Raw genomic sequence first — 14,790 nt, forward strand, 5'->3', positions numbered from 1 at the left:
TAATTGGCTTTTCTAACCTTCAATAACTTATACCATGATTTGTTTACGGAAAAAAAAAACATTTTAGATCAATTAATAGTGCCCGGTACTTGATGATGATTTTCTCTTTCTATACATATCGAAAGTGTTTGAGAGAAGTAATGATAGAGATCAAGACTACCCAGTGTTACAGGGATCAGAGCTACCTTTTGTATGAGGTGAACAAAAAAATTTATTTATGTGTTGTGCAACTTTTTATTCGAAAAATGTGTTTTTCTAGACAAAAGCCCTTAGAAAGTAATCGTACTTAAAATATTCATAAATTTTTAGTGCGACGATCTCATACAACCGTTCAAAAAATTGATAAAAAGATCTTCGCAATGGATTTAAACCCCTTTTTTGAAAATATTACACAACTTTTCCAAACCAAATGTAATACACCAGATTTGTTTTTCCAACGAGCAAATATTTCATTTTCTTTTTATATTGTGATAACTTTATGCGTATAGATTATGAGATATGGCCAGGGAATCAAATATCCCCAAGGATCAAGTGTCCTCACTCTCCCCTACGGTAGTTCGGTCACTGTTACACTGGGGAATCAGTTAAACAATCGAACCTCTACCAGACGGTTGGCCTAGCAACCAGGGATTGGTCGTCTGAGTCGGCGATTTAAGTTAGACACCGGATTGATTGTGGAAATCAGCGACGTCGGAAACAAAGAACGGAATCTCGTCAAATAACTATAGAACCTCTTCTTATTATTAGGTGGGGTTAAAAAAGGTAGTAGCATCGACATAACACCACAGACTAAATTAGGCAGTCCATTAGACGTTCATTAGACAATTCAGCGGTGGGTTCTGTCAACAAGTCTGCTACTGCGAACAAAAAAAAATCGTCCGTCAAACGTTTTTCGTTAGTCCGATTCGTTTGATGTTGGATTGAATCAACGATATTGTCGAACGTTGCACCCCTCGGAGTAACGCCAGAAAAAGTAATCAAGAAATAATAAGCTGATCAGAAACGTCTCATGGATTTCCTAATAACACCATAATTGAAGCAATAATTCTATAGAATTCAAATGGGACTGAAGTATTTTGACGTATAGAAGCAGTTTTGTCATTTTTTTTTATTGACAATACAGTGTATTCATGTATCGTGTAGGATCTTGAGTACTACAATCCCCCAGAACAATAATTCTTCCTGGTCGGAGCTCCAACGTACATTGGCCTATGATACCAACTTTAACTTATGTACCGCCAGACCAGGGTAGACAGACAAATTAGTAATGACGTTTTCGTTTTTGAATGTGCACTACACCGGTGTAGTCGGTGCTACACTCATTCAAACATGGGTGTAATCAGTCTGTCTCTTTTTTTGAACTACACCGTTGTAGCACAAAGAAAAAAACAAAAACGCCATAAGTTACATTTATGTATAGCAAAATAAATAAAAAAATATCGTACTGATGCTTATTATTGTTGAGATATAAAAATATGTCAAACCATATATTTCATTGAAAACCGTTATTTTTTTAACATTATAATGTTAACCATCACATATTTTTGTTTCTATGTTTAAATTTTGGACCAAAACCGCCATTCCTCTATATTCCAGGAAATGTACGTCTCAGCTCACGATGCTGGTGCGTTCTATTCCTACGAGCGACTCACGGGTACCTTTGAGTATCGCAGCCAAGAAACGCGTAAAGGGATCCTGCAGAGACCAACCTTTCCGAAAACGGTCATCACCTCCGGTAACCATCCGGTACTATTTGCTGCTGAAGGATCGCATGGTTTGTGGACTGCACCTGGAAAGCACAAATACGTTCGAGTACCGCGACTGTACGACGTTAACGGATTCGGTACACCGTGGACTACCTGGAAGAGTGTTGAAGTGATACATGAAAACGACTCTAAGGGTAATTATGTTTGTACACAAAACGACTATCGTCTGAATTAATATATATGCATTTTTAGGTCGCACTGCATTGAATCCAAAGTGGCTTAAATTTAACGGTCGTTGGGGTAATCCGAAAAACCGCTGCCATCCATTGAAGCGATTCGGGCTGCACATCTGTGAACTAACTGACGGTCCTACGGGAATTCCACGAAAAAAGCCCCACTTCAAGTGCAAAAAACGATAACTTTAAATATGCACACTCTTTGCATTACATGCTAAGACTTAGATAATTCTATTTATTTGGTATTTTTAATAATTTATTTATCATTGCTCATTTTACCTTTCACCATCATATATCATCATTTTTGGTCTTACGACTGACATCGTTGTTAATTTGTTTTAACTACCATTATCGGCTGCCGATAATATCCTAATCATCTATCAACATTCATACATATCTATCAATTACTACCCATAAGCTGTAACTTTAAAAAAGTCGGCAACCTACAAAAATTTCATTGTGATTCGACAAAGTAATATGTTCCACTAAAGTAGGTATTCGATGCATCGTTGTAAAATGTAAATAAAAATGTTATTTTATTGACACTTCGAAATGCGACAAATAAATTTAAAACAAAAAAAATCCGACTGAATAAAAGAGTAAACGTATTGAATATCATGACATTATTAATTAGTAATGTGAATGGATTGTACATCTAATTGTACAGAAAAAGCGCATGCAAGTGCACTAGATACAGATCTTCCCTGAACCATGCAACGGCTGGATTGTAACTGACTAGTAACTTTTTTTTTTATTTTATTTTTCAATTTAGCGACCGAAAATAAAAGTCTCAAGAACAGAACATGCTGCATAAAAATCGGACTAAGAACTTTTAGCAAAAAAGTCGTTTAAAATGTTCTCAACCGTAGAACTCGGTAAGGGTTAAATTCCAGTATAAGAACCGGATAAAAATAATTTATTGTGACGTTCAAGAATAAAAATCTGCTAAACAAAACTACTTCGTTAGAATCGGATGTACTTTTTAGCGGTTTTATACTGAAAGTTTTTTTATCCAACTCTTACAAAGGAGAGCCCCAGTCCAATTTGTCATGCTTCAAAGTTATATCCGATTTTTATATTCTAAAATAATTGAAGCGGGTTTTACAAAGCATGTTCCATCCGTGCGAACTTTTTTTTAGGTCGCTCATCTGACCTAAGAAGTAGAAAACCTGTTTTAGAACCATCATTTCAAATCAAGTACCGTCATTTTTCTGAACATAGGTGTACGAACAGTGTTCAAGTCATGACAAATTCTCAGAAAACATACGTCCATGTTTGGATAATAAACATTCTCACAACCTCTTCCTATTTTTTCCTCCACTTGGTGATCTGTGATTCAGAAAAAATTCTCAGTTCTTTTTTATCTTGCCACTATTGATTCCCTTACCCTCTAATCAAGTGACAGTACTCATCGAACAAGATGATGATTCCACTTTAGGGGGAGGGGGAGTTGAGATTAATTCGGTAAAAAATTGTTTTGGCGATACAGAGAGTGTTAGTATATTCTCTCAATTTCCAGATAATAATAATAATACAAAGTTAGAAAGCGATGTATTCGAGAAACTAGCAGGTAATCAAAGTTTTTTTTCAATGTCCAGCATTTTAGATTTTAGATCATATCCGTGAATGTCTCCGAATCATGGCTCAACTGTCTAGGAAAGGCGTCAGAAAGCCGCGCATTGGGAGTCGAGGAAGAGTTGGTAGCGCCACTTATTCGATGGATTGGTGTAAATTATATTTTTAAATCCTCAATTTTGCAAAAATTTAATTGTTACCTGTTTATAGGAATCGCCATCAGCCTATTCAACTAGGAACATATGCAGCGTACGCGGTGGAGCATGGTGATCCGGTGCCTCCGCACATTGTTAACCAGGGAAACGTATTCATAATGTTCATACAGGGCTATATAATTTCATTGAGTACTAGCTCAGTTCAAGCTAGGGGAGACTTGATCCCCTTTTTTATTTTTCAGTCCAACTCCGTGGAATGATAAAAAAAACTATGTATTTTTTGTAGTTTTATATTGTTTCTAGGGATGACTAATAATCTTAAAAAAATTACATGGAAATATTATACTGGACATGAGCTATGAGCATTTCTGGAAAACAACAAAAAAATGGAAAATTCTTAGATTAGTGGAGACTCGATCCCTAATTTGGGGACACTTGATTCCTTTATGAAAACGTGTTTAAAAGAGCATGTAGGGTAATAAGCCTATTTTTGCCCTGTTTCTACTATCATCCTACCCATCTGAAGCTTTTAGTTAGAGCAGCGTCTGCCATCTTTGCTCAACGCATTGACTCAAATGGTATTGCGATAATGGGGGTACTCGATTAGAGATTTTCCTGCGCTCAAACAGAAGATTTTCACCATTCTCAAGACAATTTTGTTATTATATTGGCTCTTAATAAGAGGCGAATGACCTTAACGTTAAAACCTCCATAATCGAAATAAAAAAATGGACCTTCATAACAAATCAAAGAAGCTGAAATAATAAAATTATTGTAGTAATAATGTGGTACCCTTCTTAATAAGGCAAAAACGGGTACATTACCCCATTCAATTTTATAAATGGATAGTAGTATTGATTAAATTCTTATGATTAGATATTGTTATTTTTGTTACTACATATTACGCATCTCTCACCTGATTTTTTTACGAATTCCCCAAATCTCCGTGCAATTATTTGAAAGCTGTCTTTATTATGGTTGAGGAACGTCAAATGTGGGATGAATGGTTGCTACACTGAGCAAAATTTACTTTGAATTTCCATAAAAACGTCTTATGACTTTCAGACATAAGGATTTTAAATGGATTTTAAAAGTTTGTCTTATGATTTGGAGGGGAAATTTTCCAAATCCATCTCTTATTATTTTCATAAGACAGTCTTATGAAATTTATGAAAATATCCGATTGAACGCCATAGGTGCCCATTTATGAAAATTGCTGATATTTATAAGCAGAAAATATAGTAGAAATAATGATTTCCATAGAACAGTCTTATGAAATTCATTACAATGTTCGAATGAATGTCATAAGTTTTTTTTATGGATATTATTGTACATTTATATAAAAAATAGAACATGGCTGACATTTCTCGAGCATTTTTAGTAGACAAAAAATCAACAGTAAAAATCAACCTTTAGAGGATATTAGGTTTTACACCAACCGACATAACCCCAAAATGAGCCGGATGAACTTCACTTGACAATTTTCGGTGGTTTGTTTACATGGGAGTACGTGAGTTTGAAATTAACAGATGGGAACCCGTTGCACTCGAACTCACGCAACTGACAAAGTAAACAAACCACCGAGAATTGTAAAACATGAACGTCATTCATAATGAGTTCATTAGTGTGGTCATCTTGTTGAACTAAATTCGGGACAAATGAACCGCCAAGTGTAGATCCCTTCAGAAGATTGAAGAAAAAACTCATTAAATGGTAAAATTTGTACATAATGAGCAATGCTTCGTCAATATTTCGTGGGAAACTGGGCTTAGACAACTGAATGATAATGATTGTTACTTCTCAATTGATTTTGATAATCATAAAATACGCGTCAGACACTAATTATATGCACATTGCACAACTTATTTCATTTCAAATAATCGAATATCTTCTGTAAAAATCATAACCATGTAAACTGATTTAATGCTCATAGTAATTTATTCAATAACAAAAAACAATTATTTAAAATGTTGTAGCAATTTGACAAAAATCTCACTTCTTTTGTTTCAAACAGCGGTAATCAAAAAGTGCTGGCCTGAAACTATTAGCTCCTGGTTGGCCGTGCAGGCCAGTACTGAATTCATAAGAAACAATTATGAACTTTTCACAAAAGTGACGTTTAAGAAAAACAAAATACAATTTTATAGAATCAATAACAGATTTCATATGGGTTTCATAAGAAAAACTTATGAAATTCTTAAACGCATATATTGGAGCGAAGTCATAAGACTGTTTTATGAAATACATTATTTGTACGTCTATGGAGTGCATGAATAAAGATAAATTAATTCATAAGCCTGCCTATGATATTCTAAAGCGTTCAATGGCATCGTCAGAAGGCTGGTTCATATGTCGAGACTTATGAAATTCTCAGATGCTTTTTGCTCGGTGTACGTATACTGTAGTAAACAATTACAGTTATGTTTCTTTACGATGAAGCGTTCATTTTTGACATTTTTTATGACAACAATGACTTCAATTGTTCTGGTGTGAATTTGGTTATTTTCAGTGGTGTGTATGAAGTATGGCGAAGGGGATCAAGAAATTAAAACGTATGCATTTAACTTTGCAGAAAATTTTTTTTTCAAGAAATTAAAACGTATGCATTTAACTTTGCAAGCATGAGTATAAATTACCCATTTTATACTTTGTTGAAAGGGTCAAAACTATGCATTTTTTACTTTGTTGTGTGGAGTAGGAAGTATGCAGATTCTAACGTATATTCTGGTTACGCAAAAGAGGGTTAAAACAATGTATTCATTTTATGGGTAGTCCCAGTTTCCCACCAAAATGCGTACTTCATAGATATAATAAAGTTTGTTGTGATTACCGTGTGCGTTTCTGCTGAACGACAGGCAGAGTACCACGCTGCGTGCTGCCACAGCCGTTGTAGCTATACTGGCTGTGGAGGTACGCTACGCAGTTCCGTTCAACAGGCCACTGAGCTTGTCCGATCAATCAGCATGGTTTCTCTTGTGTTGCGCTCGTTTCAAGCACACTTTGATATACAATCTCGTATAAAACGCGTGCACCAAATCGCTTGTGCAGTAGAGCTCTATGTGCGAACCCATTTAACATAACTGCGTGGTATTAGTTGTCTCTTTCGCTCCACCCATCATCACTAGCGTTGACTTATTTTGCTTGGTGCGTATCTTCCATTCGTGTACGGATACGATGTTCTAACACAGCTCTTTGATTCAAGCGTTGTACAACTGTACATTCATTTACCGTTATTAGTTATTCTATCGCACTATATATGAAAAATATACTAAGCAATACATACTTAATACTGATTTCTTAATTGACAACAGAAAAATCGCACTGAAAACCTAATAATTGTGTAACCTAAGGCGATTACATGACAACATTTGTGAAATCCAAACAGAAAACAAAAAAAACCAGTTCATGTTGTTGTTCACCGAGCATTTTGCTCCATTGATGCGATCTGCCCCGTTGTTGTAGTGCATTATGCCCCGTTGTTGTGGTGGATTTTACCCCCGCACAGGTGCGTTTTGCCCCACTTATTTTTCAAAGAGTAATTATTAATGATATTGAAAAAGTCAATATTTATTTCTGTTTTCAAATATTTTGCAAAACGTTATGATTACAGGGGAAAAGGTTGGCTAAATTATATCATTAATTAATTTCTCCCAATTTATGATTCTATAGCTAAGTTATGACCGTATTTTCTAATTCTAATTCAATCTCCAACAATCTGTGCTTTCGTTGCCTCAAGACGAAAACTTTCTTTGCAACAAGTTTACGCGAATCGATGGAAAGCGCAAAGAAGATTTATTATTTACGCTCATTGATTCCACGTGATTCGTTTCCATTCAACCTATCCTACTTTGATTCTACCAAATTAGTAGTACTAGTCATTAAGTCACGCGATTGTTTTTGATTTTTTCCAATGCAGCAGACGTGAAAGTTACGTAGTCAAACAAGCATTTTTTTCACTTTTTCGTACGCACAATAACAAATAAAAATTGTTTTATAAAATTGAATTATTAAGACCATTCCATTAAACTACCTTGATCACTATTCTTTTGCTGGGATTACTGTTAAAGATGCTAACCCATGTGGCTAAATTGACTGTGAAGAAAGACCGATAGTGTCAAACGAGAACGTGTTTACAATTTTCTAAGAAAATCATAGAGGGATTGTTTGAAGTTTTAAGGGTTGTGCATATATAATGCTATATTCAGATAGATGAGCTCTATCGGTTTATGTAATAAAAGAAGAATTTTATTCTTCATTTAATGACCCAATTACAACTTATTTCGCATAGCGAAGTTATACGGGTTCAAAAGCAGGCAAAATAATATCAAAATCAGCCAAAACTCTTCAAAATATTCACAGCTATTTCCCATTCACCATGCCCTAGCAGAAAGTTAGCAGAAGTTGAGCAAAGCAAAATTGTTACTGGCAGAGTTTCTGCGATTTGTGCGAGAATTCTGGCAGAGAATTAGATCAAATGCAGCAACTGTTTCTGACAGAACCGGTTAAACTAACGGAAGCTGCTCGCTTCTAGCCAGAATCAAGCCAGGAATGTACGGCCAAGAATTCTGTACGCCTCCTGCACGACTTTTTGTCAGAAATATTCGTGCTAAAATTCTACCAGGTAGGAATTGCCAGGACCTATGTACGGTTTATTTCCGAGTTGGACTAAGGTTTTGTTCGGTTCCTGTCAGAATTTGTCAGAAAACGCGAGCGAAACCGAGTGCGCCCTATGTTCAGCTAACCCGACAGAAAGCGCGCAGAAATCTGGCAGGGCTGCTAAACCAGGACTGACAAAAATGGGCAAAATTGTCTCTACTAGAAAAGTTGGTGACTGGGTTTGAACCAAATAGGGAGAAAACCGTCCCTGTATTCTTTCCTTCTCTTTTTCTTTCTGATAGCTAATCGGAGTAAAAAGAGTATGTTTTGTTGATCCTGTCTCCTCCGGAGCAAGCTGAAGACAGAAGCGTGTACTGGAACAAACCTGTTTATATTGTTACTACACTTTATACTTTGTAATTTGTTCGTCGAACCGTATTTAGTTTTATTCCTGATAGTAACAATGGCTGAGCAGAATCAGATTCGGAGATAGAAAAAGAATTTGATCGAATTCACAGCAAGGCCGAGAAATAAATGCGCATCAAAGGACATCCCGGGATTTATTGTTGGAATGCAATCAAAAACTGAACCAAATGATTGACCAGATGAAACCTCCTTCAAAGCGAACATTTCCGCTGAGATCTCGCGAAGAAGTCGAAGCTGCTATACGCAAATTTGATCATCCCGTTTGTTTTTCCCATTTTTTGTGAACAACCTTTTGAGTCAATTTTTTAACTGTTTTAACGGCATTTAATTAGCAAGGGACCGTAAGGTGAAGAATATTTTTCAATATTACGAGCCGCCGTAGTGCTCAAGAGAAAGTAATGAGTTGAAGGAAGAAAGTTAAGAAAAGCTCGGAATAGAGTCATATGAGCAAGCTTAGATTTTCCCAGCGACTTAACCTTTTGTCTGCTACCATCAGGATCAGGATCTTTTGGCATTAGAAATGCGAATCGCCTGAGTGCAACATGTCCGGACGAGCGAAAAGTAAATTTGTACTTCATGATGTCGGAGATTATCCCGACCAAACTATAAGCTTGAAGCAGGAAGTATCGTATGTGTTAAGTTGCGTCAATAAGGACGATTAGCTACGTCCCATAGCCGATAAAGTGCGCGACACAAAATTCGCCATCTTAATTTCAATAAGCATATTAATAGTAAAGTATTGAAATTAGCATTATCTAATATTATAAAATTTTCTAAAACTTTTCGTACAGATAACATCACATTCACTACCGATAAATTGTTCACCGCGATGATGAACCAGGCAAAGGGGAGAGCATATTCACAGCGTCGCAGAGAGTCAAGAAAGAGGGAAACACTAAAGGCCCTAGTATAAAGGTTCCCCCACACTGACGCGATTTTGTCGCAGCGACTGCGAAAATTTCGCGAAGCGACTTGTCGCTAGCAACTCTGCTCATGGCGACAGATGTGCGCTCCCATACTGACGCGAACTTTTCGCGTCGGCTGTTGCGAAATTGCAGCGATTTTTGAACAATCGCTGCGTGCGAGCATTGTGTCACAGTCGCTGGGTGTTCGCCAGATATTCAAGATGGCGCAGACTAATCAACTATTGTCATTTGGCGCATCTCAACTTTACATAAGTTGACCAGAATTCCGAAAAAAATGAAAATAGTTATACGAAAAAAATCGCCTAAATTTCAAAACCAAACTGATGGACGCTTCTATACCACTACCAAGTCCAACAAAACTATTTGAAAACGAAGATTACATACCGTATGAAAGCCAGGTAAATCGAATAAATACTGGAGCGGTAAAATTGAATTGAAAGTAGGGTGGTTAGAGCTATTTACTATAATCCAGTGTTTCAAGTCCTTCGAGAATAAAAAATATTCCAAAGCGGACTCATCTTTCCAAAGAGCTGATCGAAAAATAGTTCGACGAACCCAACGATTCCGACGTAGAAGAATTAGTGAAAGCATTGGAAAAACGAAACGTCGGTAATAATACGGATGATGAGAAAGGCCTCCCGGAAAAGGACGATCATTTCTTGTTCAACGAAGATGTTTTAGCATTTTGTTTGAGGGAAGAAATTAACGCCAATGAACGGTTGAACATGTTATGCCAAAGATTCCATAACAATCTGAAATATAAGAATATAAAGTTCATACCGCATACCGGGAGATTGAAGTTCCCCACAACATAAAGATAATCGATGAAATCTTGGGTACGGACTCGATCGGAATTCCCATGCGATCAGATGATAATCATGTTTCTTCAGCTGGACGAATAAATAGCAACCTCTCGTCGAGCAAGTTCTGTATGTTGGTTAACGGTATAACCCAATAGAGCAATTGCACATCAAATCAAAATATACTCACACTAGCTTTGTTCCAGTACAAGGAAATCACTCCGGAGTAAACAGGAGCAAAAAATTCTTGCTCCTTTTTACTCCGGTTTGCTACCAGAAGAAGAAAAAAAGAAGAAGAGAGTAAAGGAACGATTTTCTCCGGAGTCCTTCCAGTTTCTCCTGGAACAGACCTACTGATAGCTGCTCAATTTCTCACGAGTATATGTACATTCGAAATCAAAACCCCACTGCTTCTGGTCGGATATACGCGCAGCAACGACGAATCATCTGAATACACCTCTATCGAAGACTGCATATCAAGAAGACTGCTAACTCTGTCCAGAATATGGAGACAGTAACAGCAACGCCACTTGCGGGTAAAGGTGGTACTTCCCATAGTGATGCACACACACATATACACTTTTACATTAAGCTTCCTACCTTCAGACAATAGAGGTGCTGTAACCTCTGTCGCTTCTCGTTTGTATGGGGGAAGGAAAGAGATATCAGTCTTCTTAATATGCAGTCTTCGCCTCTATGCTAACCGGATCTAATCTGCCGTATATGCGAGAGTTAACTTACATCTTCTTGTTTATAATCCTGGTACCGAATGTGGAGACTCCCAAGTTCGGCACCAACGGGCTGGAGTGTGTGGTGTTGCAGCAGATTGGTGCGTATTTATCTGTGAGGAGAGGAGTACCGCAGCGAGTTTCCCAGGAGGGGATGCTACCGCTAGCAATGTTGATCAGTGGCGAAAGGGTCTGCGTTACAAGGCTGCTTGGTCCGATCAAAGTTCCCTTTGTGATCGATTAAAACGTGGAGCTAATGATATATAGGCGATATGTTTCGCCAATTCCTATTCACTACAACATGGACGCATGTTCACAAATTGGCGGAATTCGGTCCACTAACCGAGTAATTTTTAATCGGTTCCAAAGATAGACAATATTTATGAAGCCAAGCTTCGCCGAAGGATTAAGGTGTTTTATTACCTTATTTTACATCTTTTTGGAGTACGATGTGTATCTTATCTTAGGACAAAGTCTCCTAACAGGCGATAGTACTTCTGTCATTATACGAGAGAACAACGATTTCTACTTTGTAGATCCAACCAGCGGTAAAAAATACTCCAGCTCCGATACGTACTGTCCTTTAAGTAGAATTTACTACTTTGTCAATCAGGACAACGTCTAGGGAAATATTCAAAAAGAGAACCGGGTGTTCCTGACGCAGCTAGATGTGAACAAATCAGCCTACTGAAGACCGCTATTCAATCGATCTCATGAAGCTCCCACCGGTTGTATTCACGATGGAATTTACTTGTACAAAAATGCACTGAATGTGCGAGATTTGTAAAAAACTATTGAAAAAAAGATTGTTAAGAAGATTGCAATTTGGAGAACGCACCGTAAAATTACATGGAACCGGTTAGTTTATGAAGCTATCAATTGTGTACTCTCGGATGGTATGCTATAGCAAAAAAACGCAATAACTATATTCTAGTTTCAGCCATATAAGTAACCAACTTGCATACGCCCTTCCCAACTTTCAGTCGGACACTTGTCTGGAAACTAATACGAATGGCAATCTGGAACTGTTCAGTCAACTGTTATCCTTTCCTCAATAGTATATACAATATAAAGTATGCTACAATTTAAACTTTAAACTTGCTTTTCTCGAAATCAATATATTGTCACTTAGCCCGGTCTGACGTAACTCCGACCAGTTCGCTCTCAGCAAGACTTATTCATTACCAGCCATCGAAGTTTAGTCTTTGGTCGTGGTTGCCGAACGAACCATCGCAGATCCGGATCGCAAGAATCTGGGGGATTTGTGTAATCCTCTATTTTCTCCACAGTTATTTCCACCAAACCTTATGACACTGTTGCTATAATTTGTATTTTTCGTAATTTTGCAGTTTTATTACGTACGAAAATCTGTTAGTTTAGACTGTACATCAGGTCAAGGAAAAGCATTTTTGGTTAAAGTTAACAATTAACATAAGGAGCGAATAATTATTTATAATCTTTTGCGCAGCGAATGCCTGCTCAGCTTTATACTCGTCGAAAGCCTCTACGAGGACAACCCGCTTGATCTCGCTACATCTTACGAAGTAAGATAGCTCATTTAGAATTTTATCCATGGTATTGCTCAATTGGGGGCTTCTGCAGATCATTGTTCTCGACAGTTTCACCGGGTGTCCGACGGTTCCATACAAATAGCTACATTGGACCCACAGTATGATGTACGGGTGATTGGTAGTTAGTTTGCACCGCTTCTCCTTCTATCGCTGTATTGTAGCACAATCTGTATCTGCTTCGTAAGCGGACCCACTCACAGGGGCAATGGTACTCACCCAGCACAGGTAGTACTTTAATATCGCCGTTAGTAGTGCGCTCATGAAAAAATGTGTATCCTTAATGTCGGCCAGCAATAGCAGGTAACAAAGATCGTTCATAAAATTATTATCAATTTTAAGCGCAGCCCGATTAGAACATGTACTGCTTTGAGTTCCAAGAGTGCACGCACCACTGCTTAGCGTTAGCCACATGGGACTTACCAGTTTGGGTACAGTAAAAAAATCCACTGGGCACTGCTGCGTTATGCCGGCAACCAGCATTATCTGTAGCAATAAATTAACACAACTGTTTGAACAGGTAAGTGAAGGGTTTCTATCAAGCCTACCTGGAGTAACTGCGGCTACCTGTAGCTTGCGTTTTCCGCCGCCATTCTTAAACGACACAGCATTGATTCAAATATACTCATGTGTTCCGAGCTGAATGCTTCAATTTCCTGCAGCATGTCATCGTTTAGTTGAACGCACAGCACAATTCCTAGACGTGCCTTTTTGTGCAAAGGTCTCCCGTGATAATTGGTTGCAGTGGAAAGAACATCCCCGCTAAACGCTTTTTGTCTAGTCAGTACTATGGTTTCACTATTCCGTCGATTTTTACCACCGGCGCAACCATCGCTCGCTGTCACTTGACTGCAAATGTTCACTGAACCGGTCGTATTGACCTCGATGAAAGCTGCCATACTGACTATAGTCGTCTAAACTTGTGCAATTCAGAGGCTGTGGAATATCAATACTGGTATCTAAACTAAGTCTTCGAAAACACTCGAAATCACTAGAAATTGATGCTAGACTGTTTCGGTGCGATGGCGTGGTTGACTTGATGAAAACGCCCAAGGTTCCGTTCCACCATACCCTGAGTCAAGGCCACTTTTGGTTGAAAGTCTCGGATCTGCCAGATGCTCCAAATGCGCAAACTCGATTGGCAGTGGTGGCCTTTGTCTGTGGTTGTACGAAGTATCATATTACATCAAAGTGGACGAAGTAACAGTAAACGACCGTAGTGACGTTGTACCTATGGAGCTACGATCACTTTCCGACGTATGTCGGCCGTTGTATAGTGCATTCTGACCGATACTTGGCAGTTCATAGCCCAAGTAGGTGGAAGTGGATACTTTTTTACTGCTGTTGCTGCTACTGTTGGCTACTGAAACACGTAAGCATACTTAATGGTTTTTCGAGTTTTTAATCAATGTACCTTCAAACTGCTGTTCTGGAAGACTATAGGTGCAGAACCAAAAATCATTTCGGCCATCGACGTGGTATCGCTTTTGGTATAGCTGTTGTGCTGATATAAAATTTTGCGATGAAATTTCCCACGCTGTTGGATCGCTTTGTGGCTTTGTATTGCGGTACTGCAAGTGGACGTTGTTGCTGCATTGGATTCGCCGGAAATTTTCTCGACCGCACTGGAATCAAACAGTAGTTTACGACCTCGAATGTCACATTCGCGGACAAGAACCTGGTCAGCGGTGAAAGTTGATTCTTCTGAGGTATATTTCTGTGCTGCTGAACTAGCACTGCGCTTCTTGGTATACTATAGTTGAAAACAGATTGTTGAATAATGCAATATTTATAGTCAACTCCATATTAAATTTACAAAAGGGCGAATAAGATTTGTAAACAAACTTTTATTTTGATGGTTTCTCTTAATTTACTATAATTTCAAAGCAGAAAACAATTGAAATTACTTCTACGAAGGGTAAAAATTTACATTAACGCATATTTTTCATGAAATTCCACTCTGCCGCAGACTAATGAGCGAAACAAGTTTGTTTACAAAAAAACACTTTCGCCCTTTTGACGAATTAATATTGAACTGATTTAGGGCTCAGATAAGCTGAAATTCCGTTCCGAT

At 37.9% G+C, this 14,790-nt stretch overlaps 1 protein-coding gene, 1 long non-coding RNA gene and 2 pseudogenes across 14 annotated transcripts in view; 3 read left to right on the forward strand and 1 right to left on the reverse strand.

Moving 5' to 3' along the window:
* LOC131689325 (uncharacterized) overlaps positions 1-2,557 on the forward strand; it is a 90,246-nt gene extending 87,689 nt beyond the window's left edge. For all 13 annotated transcript variants that reach the window (XM_058974332.1, XM_058974333.1, XM_058974342.1 and 10 more), the window contains 2 exons: positions 1,597-1,900; positions 1,959-2,557. In XM_058974332.1, coding sequence (XP_058830315.1) covers positions 1,597-1,900; positions 1,959-2,125 — 471 coding nt within the window. In that variant the 3' untranslated portion in view covers positions 2,126-2,557. The remainder of the gene's footprint in view (positions 1-1,596; positions 1,901-1,958) is intronic.
* A 793-nt stretch (positions 2,558-3,350) lies between these two features.
* Positions 3,351-3,845, forward strand: LOC131689326 (uncharacterized). The gene is made up of 3 exons (XR_009305375.1): positions 3,351-3,436; positions 3,541-3,669; positions 3,728-3,845. It is a non-coding gene; the product is annotated as an uncharacterized LOC131689326 (long non-coding RNA).
* Positions 3,846-8,873: 5,028 nt separating this feature from the next.
* LOC131687264 (uncharacterized) lies at positions 8,874-10,609 on the forward strand (annotated as a pseudogene).
* LOC131691525 (folliculin-interacting protein 2-like) lies at positions 10,602-14,754 on the reverse strand (annotated as a pseudogene).
* Positions 14,755-14,790: the final 36 nt, after the last annotated feature.

The sequence above is a fragment of the Topomyia yanbarensis genome, chromosome 3, assembly GCF_030247195.1.
Source record: "Topomyia yanbarensis strain Yona2022 chromosome 3, ASM3024719v1, whole genome shotgun sequence".
Lineage (NCBI taxonomy): Eukaryota > Metazoa > Arthropoda > Insecta > Diptera > Culicidae > Topomyia > Topomyia yanbarensis.